This window comes from Callorhinchus milii, unplaced genomic scaffold (assembly GCF_018977255.1).
Source record: "Callorhinchus milii isolate IMCB2004 unplaced genomic scaffold, IMCB_Cmil_1.0 Scaffold5, whole genome shotgun sequence".
Lineage (NCBI taxonomy): Eukaryota > Metazoa > Chordata > Chondrichthyes > Chimaeriformes > Callorhinchidae > Callorhinchus > Callorhinchus milii.
In genome coordinates, this window is record NW_024704746.1 from 2,217,189 (window position 1) to 2,235,653 (window position 18,465).

Consider the following 18,465-nt stretch of genomic DNA (forward strand, 5'->3'; position numbering starts at 1 on the left):
CTCTGACCCCACACTCTGGAACTCCATCCCACAGTCCCTTCGCCTCACTTCCTCCCTCGCCTCCTTCAAGGCCGGTCTCAAGATCCTCCTCTTTGATCGTGCCGTCAGTCGCCCTCCCACCTCTCTGCCTTCCCTCACCCCTACCCCACCCCTCCCCATGCTCGGGTCCTGACCCAACTGTCCAGCGCCTTGGGACGTCCTCCCGACGTAAAAGGCGCTCCATAAATGTAATTTTTTTGCTGTTGTTGTTGATCTCTCTTTACTATCCTTTTAGGTGGAATTGACAGCACGGTTTGCTAATGACAGCTCACAGCACATTTCTCAGCCACATCAGGAGACGGCATGGCAAGTTGCCCAACATATGATTGTGCATCTTTTAACACAGTCATCACAAAACCAGAGCTTACTGCTAGATGTTCTGATAAGACCTCTTATTCTTACTGAGTAACCATTCTTATTCTTAAGGCTTAAAACCTTAGTGTCTATGTAACAGAGAACTACTTACAATATGTTGTCAGTTTGGCTCAGTAGGGGAACACTCTTGCCTCTAGATCAGATGGTTGTGAGTTTAAGCCCCACATCACATCAAAACTGACACCAGTACAATACTGGGGGAGTGTTGTATTGTCTGCGGTGTGGTCTTTTCAAATGAAATGTTAACCAAAGGCCTGCCCATCTATATGTTCAAAATGGATGCTAAACATTCTGGGTCACTATTCAAAAGGTTAGAGGGTTCCTTTTGGTTCCTTTAGCTAACATTTGTACATATTAATGGTCATTCACCTTACAGCTGTATGTGAGACCTTGCTGGTGCAAGGGGTTGCTGTGTTTACCTACAAAAACAATCACTACACTTGATAGTAGTTCCCTCTTGTAATAATTAATGCGATGAGGAACTATATATCAAGTTCTTTCTTTGTGTGACGGGTGGTACAGGAATATCTAGCTAACCACTATCTACATCAAATGGCATCATTCCTGTTAATGTGTAATCTATTTGGAAGAGGACTTGAAACCACAAGTGCAAAGAACTCTGGTTATGATTAAGCACCAAAAACATATGTTGTTCAGAGATGTTTCATTGAATTATACTCATTTCTCTTGTGTCACCTACTCAACTGCATCAAGGGGTTAAATTGACCTATTCACTCCACAGCAAAGCTCTTATTCATTGAATAATCTAGTACCACAAACGCTGTGACAGACCTCAAAGTTCGGAAAAGTAATTACTGTGAAGGGCATTGAAAATTTACAGGCACGATAGAAATGCAGTCCCTTCTTTGGTCACAATTGGCAAAGAGTATTGCATGTTCCAGCATATTGTAAAATATGATGAAAGATTTTCTGAAAATATCAAACACTTTTACTTTTTAAAAAAAAACTGTTTCAATCAAATTCCATTCACTGAAGAATGATCGGGAACTCACACACTGGGTAAAGTTTGCGGCAAGGTAAAACAATAATTGTCACTTTGAATGTTGCAGGAAATGCCACCAATTTTGAGCCATTCCAAAATATCGACTTGGTAATTAACACCCTTCTACTTCTGGAGAATAGTTTCTCCCACCAACTTTTGCCACATCCACACGAACAGGTAAATTGGATGTGTGTTGCTCTCATAATTGAAATGATACTTCGCTACTAAAGTAAAACTCACATATTTCTGATCTGTGTAAATCATCTAATCGCCCAAATCATGCATGCAGATGCATGCATGAGTCCCGTTCAAGAGTTTATATTCTATGCAAGTTTGACATAACTCAGAGTTTGCAGAAGTCACATTAAATGTATGGTCCCAACTGATACGACTTATGTGAGGTTTACTCTACCAGTCATAAAGAGAGAACTGCACCTTTAAATGACAAGAGATGTTAGCTGGAAGGTGTACTTGCCACACAGGTGGTTACAGGATGCCCTGACATCCTTTGGTGTCTGAAGGGCAGCAACAAGGATGATGCTTTACTATACGCACACACTCACACCCTCTACCAACATCAAGGGGCTTGTTGTCTCAAAACCCACACAGTGAGTTTCTGTATCATTGTGACTTCTGAAAGAGAGCTCACTGCTCCAACAAGCAATGACAACAATCCCATTTTGAGTCCAACACAGAAAACCCCACATTGACACCTCCTACACACCTGTAACCTTTCAGACATTATGTGACCATAAACCACACCTCTCACGATAACTGGAACCCAGTGAATCCGTAGAGAAGAGAAAGGAACTGAGGTTGTCATAACAAGATCTAATACTAGAGAGTTTGGATGAAGAAGATCCTATGACTCATTTGGATCTCAGGATAAAAATTCTACCATCTTCCCACTTATAGTATCAAACTTTCTTAAGTGCTAAGGATTAGAACCACCCTTTCTGGTAACTAGCTGTTGCCCCTGGTATCTTTCCTAACCTTGCCCCTTACTCCCTGAGCCTGTACCCTTTTATTGATTTTACATCTCATACAAAGAATGGCACCTCTACATTAGCTCCCTGACTACTGCACTGGAGCATCAGCCTAGGTTGTGAACTTAAAAAGTCCCATGACCCACAACCCTCTGATTCAGAGGCAAAACCCATACTGACTGAGGCAGGCTGACATACCAGCAGCCCAAAACTCAGCATAATGCCACTACTGAATGGCAGTCATTGATCTGGACCGCAGAACAAAATGACCATGATTAAAAATAGAATTATCAATGGTCGGGTGTGAGCAAAAAGCTTTAATTTAATCTTGTGGTTTATGATCCATGAGAGAAGAGATTCAAGGATTTCTGCACACAATCTGAACTCCAGATTCAATTGCAATCGTTTTCTCACTCCCAACTATCTATCATTTTTACAATAAAAGTTACGGTTTCTGTAGAATATAAAGACTTCTAATGAGTGTTGGGAGTAATACAGATGTGACATTCATTGAAGACTGAGAGGTTGCTGTGATCTCATCACAATGATTCAGTACAGGCTAATAACAGAATTAGTTACAAAGTCAAATTACAGGATATCTTAACCACAGTCTATCCACATGAAGCAGCTTTCAATGGCAAGCAAATGAGGGACGTTTAAGAATTCAGGACTTTAAACTGCACCACACATGGGTGTAACAACAACAGCAAGAACTTATGTTTCTACAATTCTCTTCATTCAGCGACTTTAATGCTGATGATATTAAAACAGTGTTGGCTGGAGATTTCTAACATTGAAGTCATAAGAACATAAGAATTAGGAGCAGAAGTAGGCCATTCGGCCCCTCTAGCCTGCCCCGCCATTCAATAAGAACATGGCTGTTCTATTCTAACTCCAACTACCCGCCTTATCCCCATATCCCTTAATTCCTTTATCCACAAGAAATCTATCAATCTCAGTCTTGAAGTCCTAATTTTTATACAAAATGGCTGCTTTTATTGCTAAATCCATGCAACATTGCATAGGTCAAATAATCCAACCACTTGGCTACTTCCAGAAAGTGGCACAGTACGAACACTTATCTGATACCGTTTTGTAGGTGGATAAGGCTGTGTATATTGGCTGCCACGTTTCACCCACAAAATACAGTCAATTACTTTACAGTGTATGCTGTGAAGCACTTTGAAACGTCTTCAGCGCCTTGGGACGTCCTCCTGACGTGAAAGGCGCTTTATAAATGGAATCTTGTTGTTGTTGTTGTTGTTGTCTTGAAGATGCAATAAGGTGCTAGAATTATACAGCAAAGAAGTAGGCCATTCGGCCCACCATGTCTGTGCCGGCTCTTTGAAAAGAGCTATCCAAAATCACTCCCCACCCACTCTCCCCATAGCCCTGCAAACTTGTTCTCCCCAATGGTCATATTGACCAGAACTATATGCAGTTGCTCTAGGTGTGTCCTCACATCACACTCTGCAGCCTGAGTATGATATCTGGGGATCTAAACTCAACTAATTTAACAATATAGCTCAATATCCTGTTGATCGTTACCTCTTACTATATTCAGATAGCGTGCAGTGAGTCAACTAATACCCCATCTCTTTCAGCTTCCCCCTTGGCAATTTCTATCCCATCGATAGAGGACATGTGTTTCCTATTCTTACTTCCTATATGTAGTACCTTGCATTTATCTGTATTATTGATAGATTCATGCAAACCATAGAAATTACAGGGCAGGAGACCATTAAGCCTATGTTAGTGCTAGCTCCTCCAGTGAAGCTCTCCATTCTAAACCCTATTCCCAACTCTTCCATGTACCTATTTATATTGCTTCTCTTCAAATAATAAGAATCCTTACATTTTGATAATGCACCTAAAACTTAAACAAGACAGCCAATTTGGATGCCACAGCAAGGTCCTACACACAACCATGGAGTGAATGTATCTGGGGGAGATTTGGTGAGAAGCTCTGTGTCTTCTTTCGGCATTGTATCCAGTGCAGTATTGAGAGATCAGTGCATCGTCACCATTGTAAAGTAACTTTACTTGACTAGCGGGTTTAACCAGTTAAAAAATAAACTTGCTCACTCACTCCATGAAGGTTGGTGGGGCATTGCTGTATGCAAATTGGCTCCTGCATTTGCCCCAAAATAGAGTCAATTCACTTCACAGTACATTCTGTGAAGCGCTTTGAGTCATCTCGACGTAGTGATTAGGTGTTCTATCAAATGCAAAGATTATTATTATAAAATCACGCAGCTTGTCACTGTGAAAGCTGTCTGGCAAACGTCCCGCTGCTTGTCCAGTGAAGATTATCCATTAGGACTTTTGCTTGCAAGATTACCAGAAACTGAGTGGGAAGAATCCCTGACCGACAGGTCTGCCTCTCCAAGTCTTGCTGGCCCGGATGGCTACCTCACAACATCTGAAGGAGCTGTTGATAGAAATCTCATTAGCCTAATCCCATTGCTAGTGCTGCTATTTGATTCCCTGCTTCTATCAGTCAGTGCCTCCTTTTGTTTGCTATTGGCAGTAAAAAGCCAAGGCTTGAATTCACACACAGTGTTACATGGTGTTATTGACCTGAAACACCTGAAGCAGATCAAAGGCAGTCTGAATGTCAGCATGACCTGACAAGCCTCTCACCGCAGTTACTTGCAAGTATTTATGTGAGGCCATAGGCTATTCTGAAAGAGAAATGTGAGTTCTGTAACTGTTGGGCTTTGCAAGCATGTAAGTAAATTAGGTCAATTAGGTAAATTATGCGCAACTAGGAATGTCTTGTTTTTCCCCAATTATGGAGTCCTGTAGTAGTGGTTAGCGTGTTCGTCCCGCAAGCAATAGGACCCGGGTTCGATTCCCGAGCGGAACAAAACCTTAGGCAAGTTTCCTTACGGCTCTGTTAACTTAGCAGTAACCCAGTTGTTAGTCAATCGGCGGGTAGCTTGGGGTAATAATACCTCCAAAAAAAATCCAGTCATTCAATCCACGACTTCCCACCTTGCTGAGGTTCCCATGCCATCTCTGCAGAACACTTTGAGATGCGTTACCCTACATAAAACCCCTATCTAAGTGTAAATTGTTGTACAATTCTTGATCAAACCGTCTACTCAAACCAGCACTGTATTGCCATGCGCAAATTAGCTGCCGCATTTCCGCCTACAAATTCACAATCATTGCAGTTTACAGTATATCCTGTGAAGCGCTTTATAATAATAATCCTTGCATTTGATATAGCGCTTTTCACGTCGGGAGGACATCCCAAAGCGCTTCACAGAACACACTGTAAAGGGAATTGACTGTATATTTGTTGGCGAACGCGGCAGCCAATTGCGCACAGCAATGTCCCACAAACGGTCGTAGATTGAAAATGACCAATTTATTATTGTTTTTGTTTTGGAGGATTATTATTAGGCTCTGTGTGGAGTAAGGAAACTTGCCCAAGGTTTCGCCCTCTGCCTGGACGTCCTCCGACGTGAAAGGCAGTATACCAAATCTAAGGGTTACTATTTAACACAAGAATAAACAGACTGGGTCTATTTTTATGCTGATGGATTAAAATAGCACACTCTTCACTACGTAGTGAATAGATTGCTATTTTTAAAACAGACTGTGTTATGTGGACTGCTCCAGACAATACCTTTATACAGCTCTAGTTTCAACATGAAGTTATTTTGTTGCTAATCTGTGACAACTGTCTGAGGTTACTTGATTAAAGCTGATTGACTGATAAAACTTTGGTACCAATGCCCTTGTGTTTAAAGTGGCTATTCTTGTCCAGTAGTTAATTATGATCACAATTCTTGAATAATTCATGATGTCCACAGGCTGTGCATTGTGCTTCTGACAGTATTACTCACTGAAGGTTGTGTACATCGTAAAAGGTCCTTACCCCCATGTGACAGGACGACGTCCCACAGATGAGAGCAAGTCGTGAGGTGATTGGCTGCATCTCGCAAGGCAAGTTATGACCTTTTACATCTGCGCCAATCACTCCTAGCAAAAGAAAGGGCTTTCTTAAGTACGGGAATATCAACATTTGTAATCATTGCTTTCAACAACAACAACCACGATATATTTGAATAGCGCCTTTCACATCGGACGCTTTAGAGCTCATGGGCGGTGTAGGTTCATATTAGACAAAATAGTCATGGCAGGACAGGCTTACACTGCTATGCAGCAATATGTGAACATAATAAGAATAATCTTTGCATTTTACATCGCATCTATGACTTCAAAACATCTCAAAGTGTTTCGAAGATAACTTCTGTAAAGTGTAGTGACTGTGTATTTTGTCGGCAACGGTGGCTCACGGCAAGGTCCCACAAACAGCCATGTATCAAATGATTAATTTATCTCAGGGATTGTTGGTCAGGTCACCAGGAGAAACTCCCTTCAGTTGAATAGTATCACGGGGTCTTTAAAATCGACCCAATAACAATAATCCTTGCATTTGACACAGCGCCTTATCACGTCATTGAGACGTCTCAAAGCACTTCACAGAATATTCTGTAAAGTGAATTCACTGTATATTTTGTGGGCGAAATTATAAAGCAATAAGGCAGTCGGAATCTCAGTTAAAGATTTCAATTGAAGGATGGCATCTCCGTCAATACAACATTCCCCCAGTACTGCACTAGAGCATCAGCAAGTTCCAACTTGAGAGCTAAACCCAGAGGCATACTACCAACAGTGCCAAGCGTCACACCTTTTTTAGAATCGTGTTGTTGTTAAAGGTGACAGGCCCTCTTTTAAGGTATGTTTTCCCCGTTCCTCTTTCTCAGCCTTTCGGCACTAAAGTAACTTGTTAGACCAAAACTTATAAGCTGAAACTGCCTCACGCCACCCCCCGACTCCCAAGAGGTTAAAAATATGCCAAATGCCTTCAGGAGAACAGGAGGAGGAGGGAACATTGGAGGGACAGACAGACAGACAGACAAGACAGACAGACACAACAGGATCAAAAACAATTTTAAAAAAAGAAATCAATATAGGGGCATCTTTACAGGTCAAATTTGCATTTTTTTGAGGTGTTTGATGTATGAAAGCCATAAAAATCATGGTAAAAAAGTGATAAATTGCAAAGAAAAGGAATAAAAAGCATGGTCATTGTCTGAAACATGCATGTAAATGAAGCTGACTTTTTTATATAAAGATAAAAGTCCCTTGAAAGAATTGCTGTGTTCTTTACAGTCGCAGATGACACTGCCCGTCCCTGAAAGTCATCTGTGGTAATCCTGTGTTCTACTGCATCCTGCCTGAGTACCCATATGGGAGGGAAGGTGCCAGGGTGATAGAGAGCTGTGTTTCCTGGGGTAACACACACAAACTCACAGAGGGAGAGAACCTCAGACAAGCAGCGCTCTGTGACTCATGTGCCTGAATCACTCCGAGACAGAAACCAAATCTTTAGCCACTAAATCTTAATAATAATGAGGTCTGGGCAACAGTAAGAAGAGCAACATAATCCCAGTGGCTGTGGGTAGGTTTTCTTACACAGAGCATTCTGTCCCACCCTTTATAACGCTAAACACGTTTTGAACTGTGGAGGGTAAAGTATAACGGGAGTGAGTTACGAGGATTCAGCATGCTCTGCGTGATAAACAGTGCGAGCTGCACAGATTATTATATTGTCGGGAGACTGTTACAATTCAAAATTACATTTGTATTTCACGTTGGGAGGACGGTATAGTGTTAGAGTTAGAACAGGGTTTTATATTTATATATATTTTACAGTGCTTTGCCTTGTTCCTGCTTTTTCACTGTGTTTTCAAAATCCTCAAGTCCTTTCTCTTTGAATGTACTACCTGATAACATTCTCTTCCTACCTTGCTCAGTAATCCACGATATCCCTATAAAGCTCTTCATTATCCTACGTGAAAGGTAGTAACGAATTGCAAGTTGTTGTGTTGTGCTATGAGGCCTTCTGCAATGAGTGTGCAATTTGTGAGAAGAAAGGGATATTCTACATCAACAACAGAAAGGCGGAGGGGTGGGGGGAGAGCGTTCCAAAGCTTTTGGACAAAGTGGCTTAAAGCGGCAATGGTGGAGCGGAGGGAACGAAGGGGCAAGCAGGAGGCCAGAGCCAGCCGGGCGGAGGCAGCTATTAGTGTGTAGTTTCTAAATTTTTTTTTTAAAAAAACAAATCATCAAGGTTGCAGGACACGACCAGGTTGGAAGGTGCACGAGAGATGAGAGAAGGCAAACCGGAGTGAGAAGGCAATGCCAAGGGATGATATGAAAGCTTTGTAGAGGGACCAGCTGGCTTTCTGCCATAAAATTGCCACTCTCTGGGGTGTCAAGTCACCAGTGATGTCACTTTCTGTGTGATAACGTGCATGCCACTATGCACAGGAACCATCGCTGATGTCACTTTATAAACAAAGTGCTCTCAGCAACCCACATGTGCGCAATACACAGCAAATTATCTGCTGGAACAGGTTATCAGGAAGGGTAGCTGAGGCCAGACACTGGGACTCATTCATTAAACAGTTTGATGTTGCACACTAAGGCTGGATATTCATAGAAACATAGAAACACGAGTAGCTATTCTGCCCCTCCAGCCTTTTCCGCCCTTTTATGGATCATTGCTGGTTTGCACCTCAAGTCTAGTAACTACCCTTATCCCATACCTCTTAATACCCTGAGCTAACAAATATCCATCTATCTCCATCTTGAAAATTTGAATGGTTCCAGAATGCACATTCTTTTGGGGAGAGAGTTCCAGATTTCCACTTGCCTTTGGGTGAAAAACTACCTCCTTTTCATTCCTAAATGGCCTTGCTCTAATTTGTAAGGTTATGCCCCCTTATTCTGGATTCCCCTACCAGAGGAAATAGTTTCTCTTCTGGAAGGATGAGATCAAATAGGCCAAACTTTCTTTCTTGTTCTGAAGTACTCAAGGTTCAATCAGCCTGAACAAGGCTCTATATACTGAAGGGCTATGACGCTTTGTGAAAACAATTGCAAAAGATGTTGGCCATGGAGCAAAACAAATATATAATTATCCTTGTACTTTAAGTGTTAAATTTGGTGTTAAAACATTTGTGGTATTTTGTTTTTCTGCTGCCTTTTCCAAAACGCCTTGAGCATCAATAACCTGACTGGTGTGAATCGGAGGGGGGTTGGGTCTGGGAAAGAGGACACACATGACTGACACACACGCACCTTCTCGGAGAAAAAACACCTCACAAGTGGAACAAACACCTTATAATAAAACTTGCATTTCATATAGCGCCTTATCAACAACAACAAGATTGCATTTATCGTCGGGAGGACTTCCCAAGGCGCTGGACAGTTGGGTCGGGACCCGAGCGGGGGGAAATGGTCAGGGGGAGGGAAGGGAGGGAGCCAGGAGGGGTAAAGAGTCAAGAGGGAAGGTGAAGGCACGGTTGAAGAGAAGGAGTCCTGTGGAGTCCTGTAGCTCAGTGGTTAGAGCACTCGCTTTGCAAGTGAGAGACTTGAGTTCAATTCCAGGCAGAGGGCGAAACCTTGGGCAAGTTTCCTTACTCCACACAGAGCCTAATAATAATCCCTCCAAAACTAAAAACAATAATTAAATTGGTCATTTTCAATCTACGACTGTTTGTGGGACATTGCTGTGCGCAATTGGCTGCCGCGTTCGCCCACAAATATATAGTCAATTCACTTTACAGTGTGTTCTATGAAACAGAGAGGGGCCAAAGCAGAGGGACTATGGGATGGAGTTACAGAGCGTGGGGACAGAGTAGCTGAAGGGCTGGTGGGGCAGGCGAGGCAAGGGATGTGAAGCAGGCCGGAGACCACTGAGCGGAGGGAGCGAGCAGGGTGGTAGGGGGTTAGGAAGTCGCAGAGGGAGGGAGGGAGGAGCAAAACCAAGGTGGGTTTTGAAGGTGAGGACCAGGATCTTGAACTGTATCCTCTGTGTGATGAAAAGCCAATGCTGTCCGCGCCTGAGGTGTGCAGGCAGTGATGGGAGCCAATTAAATTAGGAGGACCTCGGTCTTGTTGACGGTCAACAGTAGAAAGTTAGCTCTCATCCAGGACTTGATGTCTAACAGACATTCTGTCAGGACAGCAGTGGTCCTAGTGTCAAGGGTGGAGGCAGAGAGGTACAGTTGGGTGTCACCCACATACATGCAGAACTTGACTCCATGTCTGCGGGTGATGTCACCAAGAGGGTGCATATAGATATTGAAGAGGAGGGGACCATGGACAGAGCCCTGAGGAACACCACTTGAGACAGTGTGGGGGCTAAAGAAGAATCCATTTGTGGAGATGAAGTGGAGGCGGTGTGAGAGATATGATCTGAACCAGTCAAGGACAGAGTCGTGAAGGTTGAGGTGAGAGGAGAGGCGGTGGAGGAGGATAGAGTGATCAACGGTGTTGAAAAATTAGGCAAAAGATTAACGGGAGATTCCATTCGTCAATAAGTGGCCCACATTAAAAATCGCTACGTGTAACTGTAACACATTGTCAAATATCAATTGAGTCGTTTGCGGTCCCACTCCCACTGTGTTTTTCCAGTGTTTTTTACCTAAACTTCCTGCGTGGGCGTCAATCAGAGAGACAGCCACAGCAATCCCCTCAGGAAGGCCCAGCTCATGAGCAGCTTCTGTTGCCAAGCTGTCCACGCGGGTGCCAGGAGACAGCACATGGTTCCCTACAACAGACACAGAGAGAGAGAGAACGTGTTAGCTGACAGAACAAACCTCGCATTCATGTAGATCTGAGACAGGTTCCTTTAGACCAGTCACCCAAACCTGCAGACTTAAATACCTCAAAGATGAATAATGGAAACTGACACCTGCTTAATTCTTAGCAAATGCACTCTTAACCTCTGAAATCCTGGTGTTTTGCAACAGAAACTTCATGGCCTGCAGGCACTGACTGGTCCCCTCCTGGTATTTTAACCCGTCACAAAGAGTTTGTATGCTCTGTAGATGTATCACCTGAAGAAAGCAAGATGCAGCTGGATAGAGATCAGAGAAGGGGGATAGATCAAAGCAATCTTTAACTCTAGATTAGATAATTCTTCATTTTCAGCATCCCTTCTTTGTTTTGAACCATTTTACCTCCCCTTGAAAACAATGAGTCTGGTGTGGTTCAATTGTATTTGCTGAGTGTTTCACCTAAGAATATATGAACCGAGATGGGGAACTTTAGCAGTTTGCATTTCCGCAGTATATCCAAAACTGTCCTCATCTAATGAACTTACAAGTGCGCTCTCCAGCAGGGCTCACTGAACCCTTTTCGGAGCTGTTACCCTGGCTGAATTATTGTCTTCCTCGCCCAGGAACAATGAGGTTAACAGTAGCGCCCTACTACCACTAGATCTGGTTGAGATTTGCTAACTGGGCAAAAAATAAGTTAAAAATAAAACTTGGGTCCCCTACTCAAATAAGGCTGATGCTATATTGGGAAGGCAGAACGATTGGTATTCTGGAAAGATGAAATCAAATGTGGTTGGAGAGCCTTCTTCATCTGAAACCCTTATGAACTGTATAACTCATATCAGCCTGGCTCAGGCAGTAGCACTCTCGCCTCTGAGTCAGAAAGGTGCTTCATTGTCGGAGGTGCCCTGCTTCCATTGTTAAACCAAGGTCCCGTCTACCTGTTCAGGTAGGAGCTGAAGATCCCATGGTAATACTCGAAAAGAGAAAGGAGTTTCTCCGGGTGTGCTGGCCAACAATCCCCCAGACTGGTGACAAATGCACAGTCAGTACTATGTCGATAATTATATATATGATTATTATTATATATCATTTATTCTCAAAGCCAGAAAGGAAGCTAAGCAGTCGGGAATATCTGGCTTGATGACAATGTCTCTTCAAACCAACTAAAATAACAAACTCACTTAAAAGTTTCAAAACTGATATAATTGCAAGATATCAAACAATACAGTTTGATTTCACATTCCTCGGTCTATATATCCCTTGGTTACAGAGTTTCCCTTTGAGGGCTAGCCCGCTAAATCCAGTTAGTGATGATGGTTCTTTTGACACCAGGAACGCACTGGAAAAATACTGAGTATCCCTGGCCCTGGGAGATGGAAGAATAATATTTTCATTTAGCAATCAAGTGAAATTGTACATCGGTGTCATTTACAGAGGGCTGTCAGTTTGATGTGGTTTTACTCCCCTCAATCCTTCTAATAATTCTTAGCAATTCCCTTCAGTATTCCTCCTGACAACACACATGAACACCTTTTTTCTTTTCATTGCCCCTCATGAGAAAAGGCAAGAGAAACCTAATGCATGGGTCGTCAAAGTGGGGTAAACCAGTGGGATCAGATATGTAGCAGGTTACACATTGAACAATCTCTCCTTTCTCTCTTTCTCACACCAATGTCCCACAAACGGCCATGAAGTGAACGACCAATTTTATTTGGGGGATCGTAAGAACCACTTGGGTGATGTACTGTGCCCAGTAGATGGAGAGGAGGGTAGAGCATTGATGGAAAACAAAAGAACTGGAATTGAGAAAGCTTTTTTTTCATATCCTTGGCAATCTATACAAAACCTGAAATCTTAATTTGACCTTAATCTTCAGTCTTATTTAGCAAGCATTCCCACTGGCCAATTCTGACTGTTCCATTTCCCATACTGTCTACTCTCTCTCTGCGGGAGTCAGCTAAATAGGTGCCAACTGCACTGAATCAGAAGGCAGGGTGTCCCATTGATTCACATTCACTGAACCGCCCTGACACTGTGCAAACACTGTCATTTGGGACCTCAGCAGCTGTCTAAAGGAGACGTACAACCCATCTGTCTGGTCTGGACGTAAACAGTTCCCAGAGGCAAATGGAACCACTCAAGCTTCTGAATTTTTTTTACGCACGCGACACTTAGTTCATTAATATTTCACAATTACATCAAAATGATTTTCAATGCTTAATGTTGATCGAATTGCATGCTTTTTTCATTTTAAAATTTATTCCTATTTGGTTTTCCCCTTCAATCTCTATTGCCTTCTGAAGGTGTTGTCTCATTTTATTTAGGTAAACAGGTACCCTCCCCTAACGTCGCCCAAAGGGGCCACTCTCCATATGTTATACGATACAGGTTTTTCACGTTTCAAGGCACCTCACAAGATATACTGTAAAGTGTAATGACTGTATTTTGCAAACGATCATTTTGCGCATAGCTATATCCTATAAACAGCTCTGAATGAATGAACATTTTTTATCTGGAGGATTGTTGGCCAGGACACAGGGAGAAACTCCCTTCTCTTTTCAAATAGAGCATTTAACATCCACGTGAACAGACACAAGACCTCAGTTTAACGTCTCATCCGAAGGACGGTGCCTCTGACAATGCAGTGTTCCCCCCCAGAAATGCACTAGAGTCTCACAGCCTAGACTGTTAGTTCAAAGCCCCTGTCAATAGGGCTTGAACCCACAACCTCCTCACCCATAGGTAAGAGTGCTACCAACTGAGTCAGATTGATACAGTGATTAGATGAAATGGTCTAAAGAGTGTTTTTCAACCAAACGCCTCTTGCAAACTTAAGTAAATATTAATTTATTTGAAGTTTTATAGAAAACTGCATCCAACTCACAAATGGGAAACGGAATGTCATCCTTTCCAGCGTTGCTTGTTCCACACTTTATTTTGAAACAAATTTACACGTTGCACTCCATGCCAGAGGACTCCTGTAACCATTGCTACAAATGGGGTACGCTGGCATCCTGCTAACTGTGACCACAGGTGTATTGGGCGTAAGAAATTTTTACTATCAACTTAGCAACAGGAAATGGCTTGCATGATTGTCTTAGCAACCACAGTGGAGAAGAGTAGCAAAAGGTTACCAGACAAGCAACAACAAATTACATTTACACAGCGCCTTTCACATCGGGAGGATGTCCCAAAGCGCTAGAAGTCAAAGATTTGGACCCGAGCTGGGGGTTGGGATCAAGGGGGGTGGAGGGCAGGAAGTATAGGTTCTTGAGCTGTGCCTTGAAGGAACTTACCAGTTTTCTTCCAAAGCATTCGAATAACTACGTGCCACTTCAAATTCCTCACTGTGCCCTCCCAAAATCTGACCTGAATTCAGTAACCAGAGGTCTGTAACTCCATCTAGTCTTAGCCTGCACACTCGTTTTATCTAAGAATTATAAGATCACACGGAAAGTTCAGTCTAAATTAGCAAGTTGGTTCTTTTTAAGAACTGTGGGAAATCCATTTCCAAATTAAGATTCAACTTTTTTCCACAATTCTGTGCAATCTTAAATTTTGAGATAAAATGCTCTTGCGGATAAAATATTGAGATAAAATATACAGTCGATTCACTTTACAGTATATCCTGTGAAGCTCTTTGAGCTGTCTCGAAGACGTGATAAGGCGCTATATCAAATGTAAAGATTATTATTAATATTATTATCTTAGAGAGTAAGACTCGGTGGAATTTTGGACCTCTGGTTGATCCTCATTATATGGCAATGATGAAACCATTTTCCTTCAGATCCAGTGATTGTATCACAGGAGTTTTATGATCTGATATTTCCTGGTGAAGAGAATTCCAGTCCTACAGGGCTTCAAGGGGAAATCCCTTCATACTCTGAACTATACAGATGTGTGTGCTCTTTTAGAAAATAAGTCAATGTTATATGCCACAATAAACCACAAAGGTTAATGACAGCGCATATTCGCGCATCCATTGCACTCCTGCAATGACATTTCTACATCAGAAAATATTGATGCACTATCCATAGCCTGCATCTTACTAATACCGACACTCTGGGGACTTTGCTAATGGAGCACAATTTCACAGAAGAATACTGATCTTTACCTCTTTGTCCGCGCCTATAGACACCTCCCCACTCCCTTTCTCCCTCACTTAGCATTCAAACCCGCCACTGTGCAGCACTCCGAGACACCATCTTGCGCTGTATTAATCACAGATCCCACGTGTTGATCCAAACTGATCAGACCTGGGTTTTGGGACATCCTCCCAACATGAAAGGCGCTTTACAAATGTAATGTTGTTGTTGTTGTAGACCCACAATAGACACACAAACTTCCTCCCCAGTCTGTTGCCCTGTGTGTGGATATGAATGCAGGTTACAAAACAAAATTCTTTATTGTTGTGCATGGTTTTTGTTCCTCTTAAAAACCAACCATCCTCTTGGTGACTAATCGCTTGCAGATTCAGTTCCTGGAAGAGCCAGGAATAGCCTCTTTGAAAAGCCTATTCAAATGCATCCTGCTGAGTAACATTTGCAGTGTGGCAGATTTTATATCTGCCAAAAGTATTAACATATATTATGCGGTTTTACAATGTAAACTAGTTTTTACTCAAATTATAATTAAAAGCAATATTTTTAACCACAGAGTTGTCTGGCTGCACAATGTTGTCAATTCATCTCTGTTTTGTGTCCATTTCATACTCCTCTGTACTCTAATATGTTAAACATGCAGTATTGAAGACAGTGGTTCACTGGATCCTTCACTGTCCTTTGTCCTTTGAGACTGGGATTCAATCTGAGCCGGGCAGATGGGACCAAAGTTTCTTCCATAAAAGTCTCACCTGACTTTCGCCCACAAAATAAAGGGTGACTACACATTGCAGTATATCCTGTGAAGCGCTTTGAGATATCCCGAAGACATGATAAAGCGCTGTATCAAATGCAAGGATTATTATTATTATTAATTAAGCTTCAAGAATAATAATAATCATCCTTATATCGAGACTTAAACTCACATAGTCTAAGATGACACGCAATGCATTTTGGGGAGGTGTTGCATGGAGATGCAGTCCTGTAGCTCAGTGGTTAGAGCACTCGCCTCGCAAGCGAGAGACCCGGGTTCGATTCCTGGCAGGGCGAAATGTTGGGCAAGTTTCCTAACTCCACACACCTCTGTTTACCTAACAGTAAGTAGGAACCCGGTTGTTAATCGATTGACGAATCGCTTTTGCAGGGGTAATAATTCCTTCAAAAAAATATAAATTGGTCACTTCAATCTACGACTGTTTGTAGGACACTGCTGTGGGCAATTGCCCACAAAATATAGTCAATTCACATTAAAGAATATTCTATGAAGCGCTTTGAGACATCTCAATGATGTCATAAGGGACTATGTCAAATGCAAGGATTATTATTATTGGGTGAGGTCCCATCTGCCTGTTCAGCAAATTGGCTGCCACCTTTACCCACAAATACACAGTCACTACACTTCACAGTAAAACCTGTGAAGTGGTTTGAGATGTCTTCCTGACATGAAAGGCGCTATACCAAATGCAAGGATTATTATTATTGTTATTATTATCATCACCCTACTCAGCTAGACAAGCAGTAGGTATCTTGCCAGTCAAGTGTTTTCAATAACTTAGTTAACCCCCCAAAATTGCTCTTTTCCAATGTATAAGCCTTATATTGAAAACAAGGATATGATCATATTGATCAGGGAGGTAGAATTGAGGTGCACAATTGAAAAGCTTCAACATAAACAGTGGTACAAGCTTCAAACTCACACCCTTGCTTGCTTGCTCTGTGCAATCTGATTCTGGTAAATATGCAACACATGCCAACAGGTTGCAGGTTTTTGCATTGCATCAGATCTGGAAGGCATTAGTTGCATCTAACAACTGTATCTGCAAAATATAGGTTAAGTTTAGAAAACAAGCAATATTGCCAGTGAGCCATAAGTTCACTGAAGAAATGTTGAGGTTTTTAAGTTGCCGCAGAGAGATACACATCAATGTGCTCCACCACAGCTCTCAACTCAGAACATTTCTGCGGTAAAATGACTCATAATCAGGTTAGTCATTGTAAAATTATAATTATTTAATAAACTTGCTCTCCATACCTTGGAAAGGTCAGTCTCCTGAACGAGACCAGAAGAAATTTGGGTCCATTGGCATTAAGACTTTCGAATCGTGTCTTGGTGAAATAGCATTTTACTTTGGGCAACATTTTTCCTTCCATGATACAATAATGTCCTTAACGTCTCTTTACATAGTAAGGATTTGCTAAGGGTTCCTGTGTCATACATCAAAACCTCCAACTCATTGGTACCAGATCGTACAATCCTACAATCAGATATTGCAACACAGGAGACCATTCGGTCCATCTGTTAAATATGCAACACATGCCAACAGTTTCTGACATGCGGCATTATAACAATTCTACAATTTACTTACATTTGATTTTGTACCTATAACATTGAAATGTCTCAAAACTCTTCACAGGGAATAGGGGTCAAAGTATAGTGATTGTGTATTTGTCGGCACTCAATTTTCACACAGGATGATCCAATGACCAGCCAAGAAGTGAATGATCAATTTATCTGAAGTACTGTTGACATTCTACACTAACCCTATATATACTCTTTCACCACACCCTTTATATCTTGAAAATCATGGAGATAAAACATAGGAACAGGAGTAGGCCATTCAGCCCCTCAAGCCTGTTCCGTCATTCTATTAAATCATGGCTGATCTGTACCTCGTCTCTAATTACTCACCCTTGCTCCTACCTAGCAAAAATAAGCACAGGAGCAATAAAAGTAAATTAAGTCATGGCTGATCTGCACCTGAACTCCAGAATGGTTCAATAAACTCAAATTACTTGGGATGCACCAATATTATTAGACTGGCTTAACACGCGCCAAACACCATCATTCTATCGAATAACTTAGGAATTAAAATAAGCGTCATAAGTACCAAGCACTTACAATCATCTTATTGTTCTTTTAATACAATTAGTTTATGGTTCGCTAGTTGTATAACAATATAGCAGCATAGCAATAACAATTGCATTTTGACTCAGCACCTTATCACATTGTCGAGACATCTCAAAGCACTTCACAGGATATACTGGCGTGACTGCATAGTGGTATGACTTGTGTTTATTTGGTAGGTAAACACGGCAGCCAATTTGCACGCAGCATAGCTATAAATAATACCATAACAGTAATATAAAAGTCTATCACCATATATTTAACACAGGACATTATACTCGGCACGTACAAGCACTTCAGGCTAAAGGCAGCGTTCTCTACTTCACACAGTGAAAACTTTGCTAAATATGCATCTCTGAGCAAAGCTGCAAACCAATTTGTGGAGGATTGATTCTGAACTCTCAGT

The 18,465-nt window shown here is 41.9% G+C and overlaps 1 protein-coding gene across 2 annotated transcripts in view; it reads right to left on the reverse strand.

Annotated features, from left to right (window-relative positions):
• The window catches only part of fggy (FGGY carbohydrate kinase domain containing), a 104,454-nt gene that overhangs the window by 42,256 nt on the left and 43,733 nt on the right, over nt 1–18,465 (reverse strand). For both annotated transcript variants that reach the window (XM_007903693.2, XM_007903692.2), the window contains exons 8-9: nt 10,916–11,041; nt 6,293–6,396 (exon numbers count right to left, since the gene is read on the reverse strand). In XM_007903693.2, coding sequence (XP_007901884.2) covers nt 6,293–6,396; nt 10,916–11,041 — 230 coding nt within the window. The remainder of the gene's footprint in view (nt 1–6,292; nt 6,397–10,915; nt 11,042–18,465) is intronic.